Raw genomic sequence first — 19,774 nt, 5'->3', positions numbered from 1 at the left:
CCTCCTGCCTCCTAATCCATCTCAGAGTCTGCTTCCTGGGGAGCCCAACCCATGACAGCTCACGGCACACCCTGCACTTGGAATAAAATCCACACTCCGCACGTGGCCTCTGAGGCTGGGTGTGATCTGCTCCCTGCCTTCCCGCCTGAGCTCATCCGATGCCTCTCTCCCCGCCCCTCACTGTGCCCCTGCCACAGTGACCCCCCGTCCGTCCACCAGATCAGCGCTTTCCTTTCTCAGGGCCTTGGCATGGGCTGTTCCTCTGTCTGCAGAGGTTGCTCTGCCCGGTAGGGGTCGGGTTCCTTCTCAGCTGCCCAGCGCCAGGCTAGGTGGTAGAGAATCACCTCTTCTAAAGGAGCCCCCATCTCAGGCCACTTTATATCTTGCAGCACTTCTCACACCCTGTCGCTGTTTTGCTGACTCCCTGCTGCACTGTAAATTTCCTAGAGCAGGGCCTTGACCATCTTAGTCTCCTCTGCTTCTGCCCCAGTGGGGGGCACCACTGCCCCTCAGGACCACTTTCTCCATCACCAGAGGCCTCTGAGCTTTCCAGGGGCTGTGAAAATGTGGGAGACTGGAAAAAAAAAACTATTGACCCCGAAATTTAAAAAAAAAGAAATTTCTGTGTATTTAATTAAATGTCTCTATAATAAACTCATTTTATTTTCTTTATTATTGAATTTTGACTTTACTTTAAATTTATAAAGATTTTGGTACAACTGAGAAGGCCTCGTAGGTCAGAACTTCTCAATCCAAGACTACCTGGAGGATGCAACATGAATGCATTAAAAATCACAGCTAATCGTTTAAATGAGTTAATGTAAAGTCAGATAATTTCAAAAGCAAAACTATAAAATAATTACAAAAAATATTACAGCAACATAGTACTTAATGTGAGACACAGGTGCATTTGATCAGATGTGATTAGATTGGGACCCCCACAAAAGCTTGAGGGACTTTGGCCAACAAGGGTCAAAAAATGGCCTTGCCTGCTCCTTAGTTGGCTTTCCTTAGCATCTGTTGAATGAATGGACGGATGGATAAATGGATGGCTGGACAGATGGATGGGCGAGTGGGCAGATGGGTATGTGGAAGGATGGAGATGCTGGACCCCAGGTCTTGAGTCCACACTTTTTTTCTGGAGTGAATTTATCTCAGGGGCCGTCCCTCAAATTTGGATGGGCAGCTCTGGTCCACCTCCAGGTCTTCCTGCTGAATCATTAGGTCCAGGATTAGGCTGCTGACCTTCCCCACCCCAACCCCCAAAGGCCCCAGGGCTTCACACATAAATTGATCCACATCCTCATTGCTTTGTGTGCCAAGATCTCAGACTATAGCAGTTGAGGGAGTTCCAAAAGGTTCTTGTTACGCCCTAATCCCAGAATGACCTTGGACTCACCTACCTTTGCATAACTCAGAGGAGTCTTTCAACAATGAGAACAGCAAGGCACAGCCAGCGCTTACTTCGTACCGTTGCTAAACACTTCACGGGAATTATCTTTCAATTTACAAAGGTCATCTCAGATGGTCTCTTAGGCCTTCAGGTCTAAAAGTAGAGAGGCTCAGGTCTTCACGACTCCTCCAAGGGAACCCATTTAAATCTCTGCCTTCACCAGCTGACAAGTTGTTATTTGGATGTTTGGTCGGATGAAGTGTTGTGATTTAAAACCTGCTAGGGGTGGGAGGCCTGGGCGACAAGGTGAGAACTCTTCTCTAAAAAGAAAGAAACAATATAGTGGTTAAGAGGATAGACCTGGAGCTGGACCACTTGGATCAGAATCTAGATTGCCACATTCCTACTTGAGTGACCTGGGCAAGTTACATAACCAGTTTCTTCATCTGGACCTTGAAACAATAATAGTACCTACCTCATTGTATTGCCATAAGGATTAGATGAATTACTTCATGTAAAGTGTTTAGAACAGGGCCTGACATTTAATAATCACTATATAGATATTAATTAATATGATTAAAATTGCCTTTTAAAATAAGTTTAAATGATCAATTTAAGGAAAATGATAGTACAAGGTAAAGGTGGCCCAAACATAGATATTCCTGAGGCCAAGAGGGGTGGGGCCTGTCTGCTTAGCGGCTTGGTGGAGTCAGAAACTCCTGGTCTCCAGTGTGCTCCACCTACTCCCAAACCCCTCCCACCCACCCCCAGTGGCGTGTGCCCTTTGGCACTTGGCTTCAGCTCTGCATGCCCCAGCTTCCCAGAGCAGCCAGATCACCAAAAGCCAATCTGCTCATCTAGTAGCTGTTAATAGATGACCAATTTGCAGAATTATCTGTTATTTGTAGTTTTACCTCTGGCCTTGCCCTTGACATTTTACAAGTGAACAAGCACTTCTAGTCAACCCATCTTCTTACTGCCCCTGCCCCAGCAACTGCCAGCCTCTGACCTAGCGTGTCCCACTGCCCCCACCACTGCCCTCACTTCTGCCTTTGCTTCCATCTCTGCCCCTTCCTCTTCTTAAAAAAAAATGCAAATAGGGCCGGGCAGCCGTGGCTCACACCTGTAATCAGCACTCTGGGAGGCCGAGGTGGGAGGATCACTTGAGGTGTCTGGAGTTCAAGACCAGCCTGAGCAAGAGTGAGATCCCCATTTCTACTAAAAAATAGAAAGAAATTAGCTGGACAACTAAAAATATATAGGAAAAACTTAGCAGGGCATGGTGGCACATGCCTGTAGTCCCAGCTATTCGGGAGGCTGAGGCAGGAAGATTGCTTGAGCCCAGGAGTTTGAGGTTGCTGTGAGCTAGGCTGACGCCATGGGACTCTAGCCCGGGCAACAGAGTGAGACTCTGTCTCAAAAAAAAAAAAAATGCAGATAGGGTCCCCCAGACCCTTTCTGGGGTTTCATGGGGTCAAAACTATTTTCATAATACCACGAAGACATCTTTTGCCTTCTTACCCGCCCTCTGTCCTGAGTGTCGAGTGTTATCCAGAGGTTACGTGGTGGTGATGTTGCAGTGGATTGCATACAGAAGCAGAAATGACCTTAAAGAGATTTGCAAAAGAGTAAAACGATCACTCTTCTCTGTATGTTTTTTTGTTTTGTTTTGGAAACAGTTATTTTTCATAAAAATATACTATTTCTGTTAACATAATGGGATTTGTGTTAATTTAAGTGAATAAATAAATATATTTTTAAATATGCAAAGAAATGAGTTGTCCATTTAATGCAGTAGCAGCAAATAGAGAAGATATTCGGCTTTTATGGGCCTGGGCAGAACAGCTGTTGCAAATCATCCCAGCCCAGATCTGAAGTATTTGTCTGATGGCCTTTGGATCTAGGGTAGGAAAAACCTGAAACTTCCAGAAAAATCCTCAGTACTTTAGAGAACTGAAACACAGCCCTGCCTGTTTGCTTCTGTGTTGTCTACAATTGCTTTCACATAACGAAAGCAAAGTTGAGTCTTGCTAGAGTTCCCATATCGCCCACAAAGCCTAAAATATTTACCTTCTTGTCCTTTACAGAAAACTTTGCCAACCCCTGCTGTAGCGCTTCTCACCTGGGTTTTGTGTAACTGCTGCAGAATGCAGCAGTGTGAGCAGTAGCCAGGAGAGACAAGGAGCCACAATACAGATGCTAAATATGGCAACCTGCCTGCAGGGCCAGTTAACTCAAAGGTAAGTAATCTCAAGCATCATTTTCATATTAAAACAAATGTGGACATGTCACTGAGTAGAATTCAAATTTTGCATAAATTTTAAAAATTAAAAGACTTTAGGCCAGGCATGGTGGCTCACGCCCGTAATCCAAACATTTTGGGAGGCCAAGGTAGGAGGATTGCTTGAGGCCAGGAGGTCGAGACCAGCCTGGTCAATATAAAGAGACCCTGTCTCAACCAAAAAAATTTAAATATTAGCCAGGTACAGTGGCACGCATCTGTAGTCCCAGCTACCCAGGAGGCTGAGTCAGGAGGGTCACTTGAGCCCATGAGTTTGAGGCTGCAGTAAGCCATGACTGCACCATTGCACTCCAGCCTGGGCAACAGAGTACCCCTGCTGTCCCCCTCCCAACTCCTCATCCCTGACCAAGATGCTGGTTATGTTCCTACATTCTAAAGAGTACTATGATGGGAGTTTGAGATGGACAGTAAGTTTATGTATCATTAAATGGTGAGCGGAGATTTTTTGGGCCAGGGGTCCTCTCCTGAAGCTCTCATGTTACCTATGTAGGCAGGTAAGGCAGAGTATGTCTAAGAGTTCGCTTATGATATCTCACAGAATTAGTACACCAAGAAGACACATGTAGGCTTCAGGGTCAGAAAGACCTGGCTTGGGTCCTGGCTCTCCCATTTACTGTCTTTATGACCCTGGGTAAGTTATTTTTATTAATACCTTTTTGAGCCTTCATCTGTTCACCTGTGACATGGAGATCCTTCACAAGGTGGCTGCGAGGAGCCTAAGAAATCATGAAGGGAAAGTGTTCTGCACAAGGTAAGTACTTAGTGTTAACTACTAATGTGTTAACTAAGTTTCCTGAATATATAAAGAGCTCTGACAAATCAAAATATTTAATAAAACAGTGAAAAACCAATTAAAAAGTGGACAAGGGGTGTGGATATTTTACAGCAAAGGAAACACAAATAATTTTTCAATATATGAAAGATGCAGCTTCATGCATAAGAGAAATGAGGCCGGGCGAGGTGGCTCACGCCTATAATCCTAGCACTCTGGGAGGCTAAGGCAGGAAGATCGCTCGAGGTCAGGAGTTCGAGACCAGCCTGAGCAAGAGCGAGACCCTGTCTCTACTAAAAATAGAAAGAAATGATTTGGACAGCTAAAAATATATATAGAAAAAAAGTTAGCTGGTGGCACATGGCATGGTGGCACATGCCTGTAGTCCCAGCTACTCGGGAGGCCGAGGCAGAAGGATTGCTTAAGCCCAGGAGTTTGAGGTTGCTGTGAGCTAGGCTGATGCCACAGCACTGTAGCCAGGGCAAAAGAGCGAGACTCTGTGTCAAAAAAAAAAAAAAAAAAAAAGAGAGAGAGAAATGAGAACACAACTCAAATGAGTTACCATTTTTCACCTACTAAATAGACAAAGATTTTAAAATTTGATAACATACCATATAGGTGGGAGTGGTGGAAGAGGTACACTCATACAGTGTTTTTTTTTAATTGGGTCTTCCAGTGAGGACCAGAAAACCTGCTAGACAAATTCTAAAAGAACTGTACCACTCATGCAATGTTGATGAGAATGCAAACTGTTACAACGTTTGTGGAGGGCAATGGAAATATCTATCAAAATTACAAACCCTTATACTCAGATGTAATTCTACCTCAAGGAACTTAAACCATAGATATAGTTGCACATGCTAAATAGATGAAAAAGATGATTTTTAGAGCATTGTTTTTGTTTGTAAATGTCCAATAACAAAGAACTAGTTAAATAAAATATAAAAACACAAAGTGGGATACAATAGAGCTGTGAAAAAGAATAAGGCAGCTGTATGTGTACTGATATGGAATGAGCCCTAAGCATGTTAGGTGACGAGGCCAAAATAGGGGTAGAGTGTGCTACCATTGGTGTAGTTATAGATGTATGAATAGATAATATATACCAGTATGCTCGTATATGCATAAACTATCTCTGAAATAGTTCCCACAACAGCCTACGAGGCCTTCCATAATCTAACTTGCTCCTTGGCACCTTGTCATGACCCCTCCCTTGCTCATCTTTCCCCCTCCCTTCACTCGACCCACATCGGCCACCTTGCTGCTCCCGGATTACCAGGCACCTGCCTGCCCAGGGCTTCACAGTGGCCGTCAGGAAAGTTCCCCAGGTGTCCACAGGGCTCACTTCTTCATCTCCTTAAAGCCTTTACTCACATCTTTACCTTCTCCAAGAGGCCTACACTGACCCCTCTAATGAAAATTACATTCTTTATCCTCTCTTTTCCCTTATCTGATATTACCCTTTCTTTTTTCCCCAGTACTCATCACCTTCTAACATTCTATTATTCACTGTGCTTAGGTACTATGTTTGTGGTTATTGCCTGTTTTCCCACAGTAGAATGCAAACTCTACAAAGGGTAGGGAATCTTTGTTTTGTTCACTGATATAGACCAAACAGCTAATGTCTAGTAGGTGCTCAATAAATGTTTGCTAAATAGAAAGATATACAAGAAGCTGGTAACAGTTATTAACCCCAGGAAGGGGAACTGAGATATTGGAGATAGGTATGGGCAGGAGACTTACTTTTCAGTACATATCTTGTTAACTGGTAAAATTTTAATTAATTTTAGCCGTACCAACAGTGTGCTAGCACTGGAAGAGGTAAAAACCTGGACCAAACCCCTTCGAACCCCTTCATCTGACATATGATGATACAGGTGCAGAGAAGTTAGGTAACTGGCCCAAGGTTACACGGCCGGGATTTAAACCCACACCTGCTAACTCTGGAGCCCTAGCTCTTTAGCATGATGCCATAGAGCCTCTTGACCTAGGGCTCTCGTCAGCCAATTTAATGGAATGTGACAGGAATGCTAAACTGAGTTGTTCCAAAGACCATGGTTTGCCTCTGTCTGACCTTTCCCATTACAATGAACTCCAACGTCACAGTTCTTTTGATATATGAGATTTTGCTTGTATTATGCAAGTCTTGACCTAAATGGGAATACTGGGCTTGGGGATTCTTTTATGAGAACTTTCACTGTTAAAACAAAGTTTTAATCTTAGTCCCTTCATAGTTCGGAGGACAATGTTCCCGAACCCTGTACTTCCAGATATAGACACCATATTTCTTCTTCTGAAGTAGTCAAGAGGTCTGGGTGGGCTCCGGGGGGGTTGGGAGTGAGGGAGGAATCTGAAGGCACTCAGGCTGGTCAAAGTGTAATGGGAGTATTCCCAGGAGCTACTAAAGACTGGCTGCTGAGCCTCCGGAGCAGGGCTGAATGGCGGGAAGCCTTCTGGGCCCGGAGCAAGTGGTGAACTCGCCGCTGTTGTTGCAGCCAGTAGAGCATCTCCACTTTGTCATGCTTCATTTTATCCAGGTAGCGCCGCCCTTTGAAGATCACTGGCTCACCAAAAATTAACTCAATCTCTTCCAGCAGGGAAGCCAAAGAAGATTCTACTAGATTGAGCTTCCTGTGGAGACGGCTTCGGACATGATTCTCCTCCAGGGGCTGACTCAGGCTCCAGTAAGTCTTTTGGAAGAAACGATTGGGGTTGGAGGCTTGTCGCTCAAACCACTCCAGCCTCCCCAGCAATGTCTCCCGCAGCTGAATGGGCTTCAGAGCCTGCTCCCAGGCACTCACCAACGAGGGCAGTTGTCTCAGACGGGCATTGGAGCTATACTTGATGGCCATGTCCAGCCGGTCCTTGTCAGGGACCTCAAGCATAGACCACAGTCGTTCCAGACGCTTCTGTAAGCTCAGGATTTCGTGGGGTTCTCCCAGATTGGTCTTCCCAGCTCCTAGCCTGTGCTCCAGCACCGTGTTCCAGTCCCACTCTCCTGGCACAAAGTCTGGCTCTTCATATTCTAGCAAGGGGGGAGGGTGCTGAATCTCTAGGGAATCTTTGACAGGGGCCACTATCTCCACAGGAACTTCTTCTTCATACATTTGGAAAATGACATGGAGGAAATCTGTCTCATGGTTGGCAAGGTACTTGAAGTAGTCGTCCACAGATAAGGCAGTTTTCCTCCAGGTCATCCATGAGGTCTTGTTTGACCACTTCTCCCAGCTTTTGCCAGCTTGGGGTAATGTGAGGGAGGGCACCGTCTCAGGGCTGCACTGTAAAGCATCTGCTCTCTGGGAGTAAAGACCAGCCAGCTCAGGGTTGATGATTCGAGACTGTTTTTCTTGACGTAGAAAGGCTGAGGACAGGAAGGCCGACCAGTCTTTATTTGCTGCATTCTCAACCAGGGGCCCCTGGTCAAAATGGAAGTGGTTAGTAGAGACACGGCTCATCAACTCCTTGTAGACCTCCCTGATATTACTGCCAATAAACAGATCAATATCCATTTCTTCAATGACTTTGGGGTCCAGTTCATCAGCCAGGTGGTTGTACAGGACTCTGGCCCCCTCAACATGGAAAGAATCCAGTAAGTTTCTATCAGAGACCCGTACAGCAGCTGCCCGGACCACAATCTCATTTCTTAGCTTCAAAGTAATGGTCCATGGCTGTGGTTGAAGTGGAGGGGATTTGGGGGGTTGGAGGTCCCACTTTCCAGAGGCTTCATCCTCCTGGAGGTTCTTCAGCATCCTCTGCAGCTCCTCCATGCGATGCCCTGCAGCTGGGCGGTGGGTCACAACCCCTAGGAGAGGGGGCAGACATGAGTCCAGTGGTGGGTATTGCATCCACTTCAATTTCATGATTTTCATCAACTGCTTCAGATCCTTAGCCACAGTGTCCCCAGCCAGCTCTGGTTTGCTCTCTGCAGCCAAGACCAGAGGGGTTAAGGGACGACGTGGGAGTGGAGGAAGGCCCAACTCGTCTGCCAGCTTCCAGCCCTCATGCAGAGAGGGCATGGACTGGCCTCTCCGGAGCTGGGAGTTGAGAGGTGAAGTGGGGAAAAGGGAAGCCCCGCTGGTGGGAGTCACTGAGAAGCTGGGCGGTGACACAATCTGTGATGCAGTAATGTCGATTTCTCTCTTCTTTCCTAGGGAGGGCAGCCAGCGGAGAGGCTTTCTCCTCTTCAGCTGAGGGATGGACTTCAATTCCTTCACTGGATCCAGTGTGGGCTCGCTGAGAAACTCTGGCGGGCGGCTGAGTTGAATGAGGTAGTTCAAGTTGAGGCTAGAGCATGGCACATGGGCGAAGCCAGTGCTGTGAGGCCAGGGGATTGGGCACAGCTTGAAAACCCCAGTGGGGCAGACGGGACGCAGCTTGTCCACGCCAGCGCGGACCTGCTCTACCTTCAGCAAGGCCAGGAAGTCGGCGAGGAGGCAACGGTAGACGTCGGGACTGGTGAGGAAAAGTGTGCAGTCCCTGGCGAGGCTGGCGGTCAACCGGGTGAGGGTGGCTGACTCAGTGAAGACCGGAGAGGGGGTCGACATGGTCACCAGCAGGTGCAGGTAGCGTAAGAAGAGCTGCTCACTGCTGAGCAGCACGTGGGACTCCAGCCTCTTCCGCAGCCTCACGTTGTTCCTGTAGCTCAGACTAAGTTCGGCGGGAGGCTCCCGCCAGCTGCACTTTAGCTCGTCCAGGATGACCTGGATGAGACGGCGTCGGGCCTCGGTAGTCACCCGTGCTGCCAGCCCGCTGCCGGCCAGCAGCTTGGACACCTGGTGGCACAGCGGCGCTACCTTCAGCTTCGCGAGAGGGAAGGTCTGCAGAACCCGGCCCTCCTGCGGGCGGCGCTTCTGAGGCGCTGGGGGCGTCGCCCTTGGGGGAAAGAGCGACAGCGGACGCAGCAACCGCTGGTAAAACCGCTGGAGTTCAGACTCGGGCTTCTCCCGCTCCATGTTAGTGCAGGCTGCGGCCGCCGCTGTTGCAGCCGAGGACGCCAAATGGTTGCTAAGGCAACCAGGGTCCGGGCGGCCTGAGTGCGCCTGCGCAGCCCCCCCTCGCGTCGGGAGCAGGGCCTTGCGTGCGCACGCACTGGGAGGCGGGGCAAAGGAGGCTTTCGAGGCTCCGCCCCCCGCGCCGCCGCTGTAGGTGGGACCTTCTGAACCACAGGAGGCGGCTACCTCCGGCCGGTGACTGGGTCCGGCCATGGCTTCAGGCTCAGGGGCCCGTGGGACCCTATGCACGGTGAGGGCCGAGGCCAGGCAGAGAGCCTCGGCCCCTGGGGTGATTGCTATCTCGCGGAGAGGAGAAGGAGCGGGCTCCTGGAGCGGGGCCTGGGCCACGGGGTGAAACTGGGGTGCGAGGGTAGCCGGGCCCCCGGTCTGAGTGTTCCGGAGTGATCCCGGAATGATCATGAGTGATAATGAAGAAGGCGATTGTAGAGGGGTCACATGGGGCGTGTCCCCAAGCCTTTCGGGTGGCCATAGGGAAGGTGGTGAAACAGAGTCACGCCAGACTCGTCCCCAGCTCTCATCGGCCGGTCCCTGCCGCCCTTGCAGCTGGAGTTCGCTGTGCAGATGACCTGTCAGAGCTGCGTGGACGCGGTGCGCAAATCCCTGCAAGGGGTGGCAGGTAAGAGCCGTATAAACTTTTCTGCACAGTCCAGAGGCCTCTGGGAGGGACCGGGCAAATCTCTTAAGCCCACCAGACTCCCATTTTACAGATGGTGAAACCCAGAGGGTGGAAGGAATGATCTGAGTCACACTCAGACTCAGAGGCGGAGCTAGAGCTCTCAAATATGCCCTGTCAGAGCCTTCTACGGGCTCTAACTACCTGTCCTGCTGTCCTGAACCTCTGGTGTCCTGGGGAGTGAAGAGCTAGGCTGAGTGTAGCCCCTCCTACAGAGCGAGTGCCCTGGAAAACAGGCAGTTCTTGCTTGGGAAACAGTGTGATCTTGACAAAGCAAACAGCAGCCCTGGCCCAGTACCATCCTAGATAGCTTCTCGTTCTTAAAAGGCCAGCTGGTCTGGAGATGACTGACCGGGCATAATCAGAAAGATCTGAGAAAGCAAGCCACCGGCATGGTGCTGGAAACTGGCTTCCTTTGGTTCTGTTAAGTGTTCACCCAGTCATTTGGCAGGTATGGACCAGACCCTGGGGACTTTGTAGGGAGAAGGTTCACAGGGGTATCAGGCACAGCCCCTGCCCTCAGGTAAAAATGAGCATGCAAGCACTGCCTGGGTGGCATTTAGAACACGTCGTGGAAGAGCAGTCCTGAGAGGGAATGAGACGAGATGGGTTCTGAAACTGGGACAGTGGTAGGTGGCACTGGACTCTGTGTAGGGTGGCCATGTGCATAGTGATTAGGGGTATGAGCTCTAGGGTCAGACTTGTTTGGGTCCAAATCCTCTCTATGCCACTTAATGGCACTGACTTCATGTGTGTTACTTTTTGTGCCTTTGTTTTCTTCAGTGTTTAAATAGGGATGATAGTAGAAGCTATCTTGGAGGATTGTCATGAAGAGTAAATTAGTTAATACAGGTAAAACACCTTAGAAAAGTCTTTGGCATGTAATAAGAGCCCAGTAAATCTTGGGGGATTATGAGAGGAAGGGCGTACAGGTGGTGATCTGGGTGGAGGGAGGCTTGAGGGGACAGAGCTCAAAGCTGGGCTTGCTTAGACCATGTGTTTTGGGGTGGGGGTAAGGGTCTCATGGAGACTGAGCCATTCCACTGAGAGTATTCTGACCAAAGCCTTCACAGGATATAGGGCCCTCCACTTCCTGTAAAACATTCTTGCTGGGAGAGCAGATGGCTGGACTTTCTGTTGGACCCAGGGACATTTACAGCCCTCAGCAGGTCTCTTGGGCACCAGCTAAAGACTTCTGGTGACTCAGTGTTTTCTGGTCTGGGTTGCTGGAATGAGCTTGACTTTCTCATGGGCTGGGCAGGGAAGTTTTAGTTTCCTAGAATGTATAGAGTGTTATGGTCTGAGAGACGAGAAATGACCACCTACCACCTAAAGACCGAATTGAGCCAAATCAGGAGTCTTTATTAGCTGGCCAGCGACTACTCTCTGCACCTCCAAAGGCGGCACAGAGAGCAGCAGTGAGCCTTTGAAATGGAAAATTTTTATATTGTGAATTTGTGGGTGGAAAATTATTAAGATTGAGCAAGCATGTGTACAAAAAGCCTTGAGTAAGCATTATATCATTTTCTTATCTTTGGTGTAACAGGATCTGGGCAGTTTGGGCTCCGGGCCATATCTTGTTCACGCAAAACATGAGTGTTATAATAGCTTCACGCAAAACGTGGGGGCTGTAATCATTTTATGCAGAACATGGGTGTTGTAGTCACTTAGGATTTCTGTGTTGGGGGTAGCAAGCAGGAGCAAGCAGGTTTTACAGAAGCAGAATGGCAGATTAATGATTTTTAGGTGCAAAACTCACACTCTAACATAGAGACAGTTTCCCTCTCTGGGAGGCTTGGGGCCTTGGGAAAGACGACTTTGCTCTCCTCCAAGGGGGAAGTGGGAGAATCTTCCAGCATGGGGCTCACCCCCTTGAATCCTTATCACTCACTGTGGAGTTCCCCGTGGCCTTCTCTTTTCTCCCTCGCTGGGCTCTAAGCTAACCAAGGGCTGGCCTGGCGCTCACTGAGTTTCACCAGCTGAACTGAATTGCTGCTTAGCTAGTGAAGCAGCCTTCTTGGTTCAGACTCAGGTCAAGAATGCAGGAGGTGCATAGTTACAAGGAGTTTCCCACTTGGGGCCCTCCCACTTCAGGAGAAGAGAATCAGCTCTTCTTAGGAGACCCCAGGGTCTAGGAACCCCCCTATGCTGAGGCCAATCCATCAGGAAGTCTCATCTACCATGTGTCCACAACATACTCAGGCCTCCACGCTAACCCAAGCGACCTCTCTCTGGGCCATATAAGAACCTTGTCTGTGGGCTCCCTCTTGCCTCTGTTGCACCCTCCAATAGCTCTTCCATGTAGAAGCCAGGGTGGTTTTTAAAAATCATACCTCAGATAGTGTGGTGTGGAAGTTACATGAGATTGTCCATGAGCATGTGTGAGAATCACCCTGCAGGCTTGTGTCTACAGGGCTGACTTCAGAGCTTTCAAGGGCAATGGGGACTCCATAGGCTCTTTTTTGACACACTGACTGTTGAACTTGACCCTTGTGGACTACACAGAGCTCCTGCCCTCACAGAGCTGGCAGCCTAGTGAGTGTAACAGAGGATTATAATCAGTGCAGTGTGGGTTACTCATGGGAAGTGGGAGCTACTACAGGAAAACAAGGGGTGTGGTCCTTACCCACCTGGGGGCTGTGGCCATTGTCCTAGGGTGAGCAGAATGTCTGCGTGAAGTGCTTGGGCTCTGAAGCTAGGCTGCCTGGAATGAATTCCCGTTCCACAACTTACTATAACATGACTTTGAGCAAGTTCCTTAATCTCTCAGTTTTCTCATCTGTAAAATAGGGGTAATAGTCCCTAACTCACAGGGTTACTGTGAGTATCACATGAGTTAATACAGGTAAAACACATAAAAGAGGGCCTGGCCCACACTGTGTGTACAGTAAATCTTAGCTCCTGTGATGGTAATAGCCCCCTCCCCTTTTTTTAAATGTGTGTAACAGCTTTATTGAGATATAATTCATATACCATAACATTCACCCGTTTAAAGTATACAAGTCAGTTGTTACATTCCATAACATTCACTCATTTAAAATATACAATTCAAGTGTTTTCAGTATATTCACAGAGTTATGCGACTGTCTCTCCACTATCAATTTTACATTTTTATCACTTCATAAAGAAACTCTGTATCCATTAGCTTTCACCCTCCTATTTTCTTACCTCTACTCCCTAATCTATTCTCTGTCTCTATAGATTTACCTATTCAGGACATTTCACATAAATGGTATTGTATAATGTATGTTGTCCTTTGTGACTGGCTTTCACATAGCATGACATTTCAAGGTCCAAGGTCTACATTGCAGCGTGTGTCAGTGCTACATTCCTTTTCATTGCTGAGTAGTATTCCATTGTATGAATGCCACATTTTATTTGTCCATCCATCAGTTCTTGGGCATTTGGGATGTTTTCACCTTTTGCCTATCGTGAATAATGCTCCTATTTTTTTCCCGTATTTTTTATAGATGGGGGTCTCACTATGTTGCCCAGGCTAGTCTCGAACTCCTGGCCTCAAGCGATCCTCCTACCTCAGCTTCCCAAAGTGTTGGGATTACAGGCATGAGCCACCGTGCCTGGCCTGGATAGCCCACTTTTATAAAAACATTTTTCAAAGAATTATCTATGTTTCAAAAGTTATAAACCGTGCCTGGCATGTAGCAAGGACTCACAAAAGTCCTGGGGGCATGGTGGCGTTATCCTCACTTGGTATGTAAAGAAACAGACGTGGAGAGCTTAAGAGGCTTTCTCAAGGTCACACAGCTAGAAGGCAGCTTCCGTGCACGCCTCCAGCCACGGGAAAATTGGTGGAAATGGAGATGGGATATCACCATGTGTTTCTCTCTTCCCTGCTGCCAGCACAAGATGACAGCCCTCTGCTGCCCCCTGCCCTCTCTCCTCCCAGGTGTCCAGGGTGTGGAGGTGCACTTGGAGAACCAGATGGTCCTGGTGCAGACCACGCTGCCCAGCCAGGAGGTGCAGGCCCTCCTGGAAGGCACGGGGCGCCAGGCAGTACTCAAGGGCATGGGCAGTGACCAATCTTGTAAGTGACCACTATGGCCTTGGCTTCCGCCTCTCTGGGAGGGAGGTGGCCCAGAACTGGTACAAATCTAACCATAGGATTCTTGGGCCCTGGGTTGGAGTGGCTTTGGGGAAGTCATAAAAGTTCTCTGAGACTCTTTCCGTGCCCTTTCTGAGCTGATGAAGGGGTGAGGCTGGGGGAGGTGGCAAGCCAGCCCGAGAGTGTCTGATACCTTGCAGATAATCTGGGGGCAGCAGTGGCCATTCTAGGGGGCCCTGGCACCGTGCAGGGGGTAGTGCGCTTCCTACAGCTGACTCCTGAGCGCTGTCTCATCGAGGGGACCATTGATGGCCTGGAGCCTGGGCTGCACGGGCTGCACGTCCATCAGTACGGGGACCTCACGCAGAACTGCAACAGGTACGTTGTCTGAAATCTCCTTGGTAGCATGCTCAGCCTCACATTTTCACACTTGGTCCTCACAAGCACTCTGTGAGGCACACACAGGCCCAATCTGCAGATGGGGAAACAGGCTCAGAGAGGTAAAATGACTTGCCAGAGGCCCCAGGGCACGTAAAAAGTAGAGTTGGGATCTGAATCAAGATCTGACCTCGAAGCTCCTGCCCGTAACACCTCAGTGCCTCTGAGACAGAAGGGGACTCCTGGACACAGGAGGAGAAGAGTCCCCATGTCACAATGTTTGTCGTGGTATAACTAGCTGTTTACTCATCTGCGTTCCCCCTGGACTAGAAGCTCGCGGAGGAAAGGACCCGTGTCCAGTTCTTTCCGGTGCCCTCAACCCAAAGCCCAGCACAGAGTAGGCTGTTTGTTGAATGAATGAATGAAACAAATGTAGGTAAGAGAGTGGACCTCCTGGCCTGTAAGCTACTTTGCTGCCCACCTACTACCTTTCCTTCTTAGCTGTGGGGACCATTTTAACCCTGATGGAGCGTCTCATGGGGGCCCCCAGGACTCCGACCGGGTAAGTGTTGGTCTGGGCTTGCGAGTGCACTGAGAGAGAACCCAGGGTCTCAGAGGCAGCTCTCGGGGCCTTACAGTGTGATTCCTTTTTGGTGGGGCCTTGTCCTCTCCCTTTATTTTGTTTAGTTTGGAAACATTTATTGACATTTTCTATGATCAAGGGCCAGGGGATCCAATACAATGAATTCTGTGGTGTGGGGAGGACCTGGGAGCCCAGAATGAGCACCTGCTCCAGCCCGAGAGGCAGTGAAAGAAAGCTTCCTGGAGAAGGCAAAGGTGTGGAAGTTGAAGGTTTTACCCAAACTGAAAAGGCTCTCCCTGGCACTACCTCTCACCCCTGGTCCTGGAGTCTCATTTTTCACCAGAGATTGTTCTCCCATCTTTAGGGAATCACATGCTGCCTTAATGGTTTTTTTTTTTGCTTCATCTCAGTACTGTTAATACTTGCACTGTTAGTTACTCAATCATTTGATTTAATGGACGCATTTTTTTTTCCTTAGGTAAATTTAGTTTTGTTTTTTTAAGTTTTTACATCTACCATGGAGGTTTTCCAACATATTGCAAAATAGAGGAACTAGTGTCATGAACTCCCATGTTCCTATCAGCCAACTTTAAATCATGGCCAATCATGTTTCATCTATACCCCTGGCCCTTCTCCACCATTATTTTGAAGCAAATGAAGACATTATTTCATGCAATTAAGATAAATTTATTTTTAAAAAGAAACTTGACAGTAGCAAAGTGAATGAAAAGCCAGTACTTCTAGCCATAAGAGGAAGATCATTATAAAAATAAATAATGAAAGCCCAAAAATGTTATTAAAGTCCTGTCAGAGACTGGCCTGCTAGGTTTCATGATTGAGCCTGCTTCATCAGACCAGATGGGCCGGGTGCAGGATGGTGTGGCCTAGGCTGAGCCCGCTTTTTCTTTGTCAGAGTGGAGATTAGCAAATGTTAGAGAGGTGTTCTAGACCTGTTCACACTAAGCTGAGGCTTTCTCCTTGCTGTCTTCTAAGCGACTGAGAGGTGAACAGAGGGCTGCCTTTCCTCTCTGTGACTTGATGTTTTTTAGTGCCCTGCCACACACCTGATGTCCCCTCCTCCATCGAGCGGTGTGTGTTCCCTCTGCACCTGGAGATGCAGTCCCAGGGCAGGTTCTGGCTCCTGATCCTGGGAAACTGCTGACTTCTCTTTAGGTCCTCCCAGAACTCAGGATTTTATTTTTATTTTCTACCTCAAAAGTTTGCAACCTTCCACCACAAAACAAATGAAACCATGGTAGGTGTTTCTTAATCCATGTAACTAACTTTTTGGACTTTTGATAGCAGTCACGTTTCTAATGGTCAGAAGTTTTTATTGCCCACCCTGGGAAGTTGGGAAGGTGTTTGTATCCAGTCCATCGCATGGGGCCATGCTTGTGCCCTGTATTAGTGATCTATTGCTGAGAACCAAATACACCAAAGGTAGCAGTCTGAAACAACAAACATGTGTTATCTGTTTCTCTGGGGTAGGAACCTGGTTGCAGATTAGCTGGGTGCCTGTGGCTCAGAGTCTCTTGTAGGGCTGTAGTATCTCAGGGCTGGACATGGGGAGGATCTGCTTCCAAGCTTGCTCATGTTGCTGTTGGCAGACTCAGGTCCTCCCTGGCTGTTGGCCAGGGACATCAGTCCTTTTGTCACATGGGCCTCCCCCTTGGGCAGCTCACTACACGCAGCTGGCTTCTCTCAGAGCAAGTGAGTGAGAGAGCAAGAGGGTGTCCAAGACTGAAACCACATTCTTTTTGTAACCTAATCTTGGAAGTGACCAGCCCACACTCCAGGGGGGTGAGTCATGCAAGCACATGAATAAGAGAGGTGCATCACAGAGGCTGCTTGCCTCATTGAGCCTTGAAAGATGCTGGGCAGGAATGGGCTGGTGGAGAGGGCAAGAGTGGGAATGGTAGGCCCAGCTGAGGGAAACTCCTAGGCAAAACCCCGGGGGCGTGAAACCGCAAGGAGTGCTTTTGAAGGGCAAGAGACTGCCTGTGACCTGTGTCTTCACCCCATGCCCCACCTGGGGTAGGCACCTGTGTCACATCTGAGCCCTTGAAATAGATGAGGAGGAATTGAACAAGAGCTGAGCATCCAAGGCTGCCATGACGACTGGCAAGTTCTTTTGGGTTTCAGCACCTGGATTTCTCAGATAGAAAATAATTTAATGTGGGAATTTATATCCAAGGCTGGTTGTCCCTTGCGTATCTCCTAAGCTTCCTTCCCTTCTCTCCCCTTCCCCTTCCAATCCTTCCTCTTCATATGCTGTACTAGAGGGATTGCTCCAAAGGATGGGGTAACCAGGCCACGCCCAGCCTGAAGCCCTTCTTGGCACCCCAATGTCTGAGAGTACAGGCTGGGCCCAGCTTCTTGGTGTGACATTCAAGGCCTCGCCTGGCCCAGTTGCACCTCCCTGTGTGCTGGGGGAAGGGACTGGAAAGGCTGCCTTTCCCTGACTCCATGCTGGGTCGTGCCACACTGCGTAGGCTGCTCCCTTAGCTCAGCCCCTCAAGGCTGTTTCTACCATTAAAGTCCCCAACATGGGGCGTAACAAAAAGTGCCAGGTGCAAGCAGCAGATGTCCCTCTGGAAAACAAGATAAAGCAGAACTGGTGCTGCCTGCTGCTTGTCAGCCCCATCGCACAGTGAAATGCCTTGTTGTTCCGCAGTGAGGTCATAGGGACCAGTTCACCCTGGCATGGGCACTTGTCTCTGCCCAGAGTGTCAGGTTGGGGACAATTTAATTGCACAGATATGGGTTTCTGTGGCTCACCAGTAAGGTCCTGTCACCCTCACATACACCAACTGTTGTACTCACCCTATGTTTCATCATCACTAGTCTGTTCCATATATGGCTCCCACCATGTCACATGTCCCTTGAGAGTGGTGACCATACATATTCCCCACCGTGCCTACAGAGTGTGTCTGACATTTTTTATTACCTTCAAGGGAGAAGGTGGGCAGAGCTAGCTTCTGGGGGCCAGGACAGGCCCTTTGCCCCCTTGTGTTTCTCTCTGTTCCTGGAAGCTGGGGGTCGGGAGCTGATGCTGGCTGTCTGTGATGGGCGGGGAAACCAGGCCTGGCCAACATAAGCCTATGGGAATTATAGACAGCCAAGGGCTCATAAAGGCAGCAGGAAGCTTGAGAACCATGCTAAGGGAGGCTGGGAAGCGAGTGGGCAGCAGCCTCAGAGGAGAAGCAGTCTGCTCCGGTGGGGACGACCCCACAGGAAGGCGGGACTTCTGCTCGTTCTTTTCAGCACAGTGTCATTCGGCCCAGGATTTCAGTTTCAGGGAGGGAGTGTCCTGTTGCCTTCCTTGAGTCCTGGACTGTCCCTTGACCCTACCAGACTCTACCCACAGCAAGAAATTGGTACTTTTGGGAAGTGGGAAGAGGCATCAGATACTGAAAAGTCAGAAGATTGCAGCTTTGCCCTGTGTGACCTTTCTCCCCCAACCCTGCACCGGGTCTCATTCCAGCACCGCGGAGACCTGGGCAACGTCCACGCTGATGCTGGTGGCCGTGCCATCTTCAGGATAGAAGATGAGCAGCTGAAGGTAAGGTGGAAAAGAAGGTGGGGACCCTTTCCTAATGGGGTCCACTGTCTAAGGCTGTTGTCTCCCCTAAAAGGTGTGGGACGTGATTGGCCGCAGCCTGGTTATCGATGAGGGAGAAGATGACCTGGGCAGAGGCGGCCATCCCTTATCCAAGATCACGGGCAATTCTGGGGAGAGGTGAGTGGTGTAGCCCCTAGTAGGGCTGTGCTCTGCCAGTGGTGCACGCGGAACCCCAGAGGGGCCTAAACAAGGACCTACTCTTGACCACACATTCTTCTGCAGGTTGGCCTGTGGCATCATCGCACGCTCTGCCGGCCTTTTCCAGAACCCCAAGCAGATCTGCACTTGCGACGGCCTCACCATCTGGGAGGAGCGAGGCCGGCCCATCGCCGGTGAGGGCCGAAAGCAGTCGGCCCAGCCCCCTGCCCACCTTTGAGCATGGCCTCCCCTGTGTTATTGTCCCTCTGGCCAAATAGCTTCCACTTCCAGAGGGGGGCAGTGGGGGCCTTGCTTGCCTAGTCCTTGGAGAACTAGGTACAGGATATGTAAGGGTTACTATGATGTTCCCTTAGCAAATAAGTTTATTTTCATACGGAACTTTGTGTTTCGTGTGTGTCTTGGTGTCCTTCAATGGGCTTGGTGAACATAGTCTCTCTGCCTCTGCCCTCGACATCCAGGGCCACCCTTAGTTTGGAGCCAAACCTGTATTCAAATCCACACACACAGAGGGCCCCCTCTTCCTCCTTGGGGTCATAGTAAGGGCCACAGCAGACAAATTTGTTTGTGGCCTACTCCCCTCCTCACTGCAGGTGATCGGAAGCAAACTGGAAACCTGACCTGTGCTGGGCCTTGCTTTCCCTGAGGAGTCAGGGCAGACCCAGCATTAGTTTCTTCCCGTGGTTGGACTCGTAACATGAGAATATGGGAGCTTTAGGTGGCCCTCTTCTCCCTGCGGTGTTGGCTGGGTATCAGGAAAAGCCAGTCTGCTGAGGAGCAGGAATGAGGCAGATGCATAGGAACAGCCCATGAGTTGCTG

The 19,774-nt window shown here is 49.3% G+C and overlaps 2 protein-coding genes and 1 non-coding gene across 3 annotated transcripts; 1 reads left to right on the top strand and 2 right to left on the bottom strand.

Moving 5' to 3' along the window:
• Nucleotides 1-5,130: 5,130 nt before the first annotated feature.
• Nucleotides 5,131-5,192, bottom strand: LOC123643095. The gene has a single exon (XR_006736660.1). It is a non-coding gene; the product is annotated as a U7 small nuclear RNA (small nuclear RNA).
• Nucleotides 5,193-6,576: 1,384 nt separating this feature from the next.
• CCDC87 (coiled-coil domain containing 87) lies at nucleotides 6,577-9,442 on the bottom strand. Its single transcript, XM_045558395.1, has one exon. The coding sequence runs from the start codon at nucleotides 9,417-9,419 to the stop codon at nucleotides 6,837-6,839; it is 2,583 nt and encodes an 860-aa protein (XP_045414351.1). The 5' UTR covers nucleotides 9,420-9,442; the 3' UTR covers nucleotides 6,577-6,836.
• A 155-nt stretch (nucleotides 9,443-9,597) lies between these two features.
• On the top strand, nucleotides 9,598-19,335 carry CCS (copper chaperone for superoxide dismutase). The gene is made up of 8 exons (XM_045558394.1): nucleotides 9,598-9,708; nucleotides 10,023-10,095; nucleotides 14,060-14,197; nucleotides 14,416-14,593; nucleotides 15,095-15,155; nucleotides 18,661-18,738; nucleotides 18,812-18,915; nucleotides 19,021-19,335. The coding sequence occupies exons 1-8, from the start codon at nucleotides 9,670-9,672 to the stop codon at nucleotides 19,172-19,174; spliced, it is 825 nt and encodes a 274-aa protein (XP_045414350.1). The 5' UTR covers nucleotides 9,598-9,669; the 3' UTR covers nucleotides 19,175-19,335.
• The last annotated feature ends 439 nt before the right edge of the window (nucleotides 19,336-19,774 follow it).

This window comes from Lemur catta, chromosome 7, assembly GCF_020740605.2.
Source record: "Lemur catta isolate mLemCat1 chromosome 7, mLemCat1.pri, whole genome shotgun sequence".
Taxonomy (NCBI): Eukaryota; Metazoa; Chordata; class Mammalia; order Primates; family Lemuridae; genus Lemur; species Lemur catta.
The sequence above is the reverse complement of the archived record's forward strand: the minus strand, read 5'-3'. Positions and strand labels throughout refer to the sequence as shown.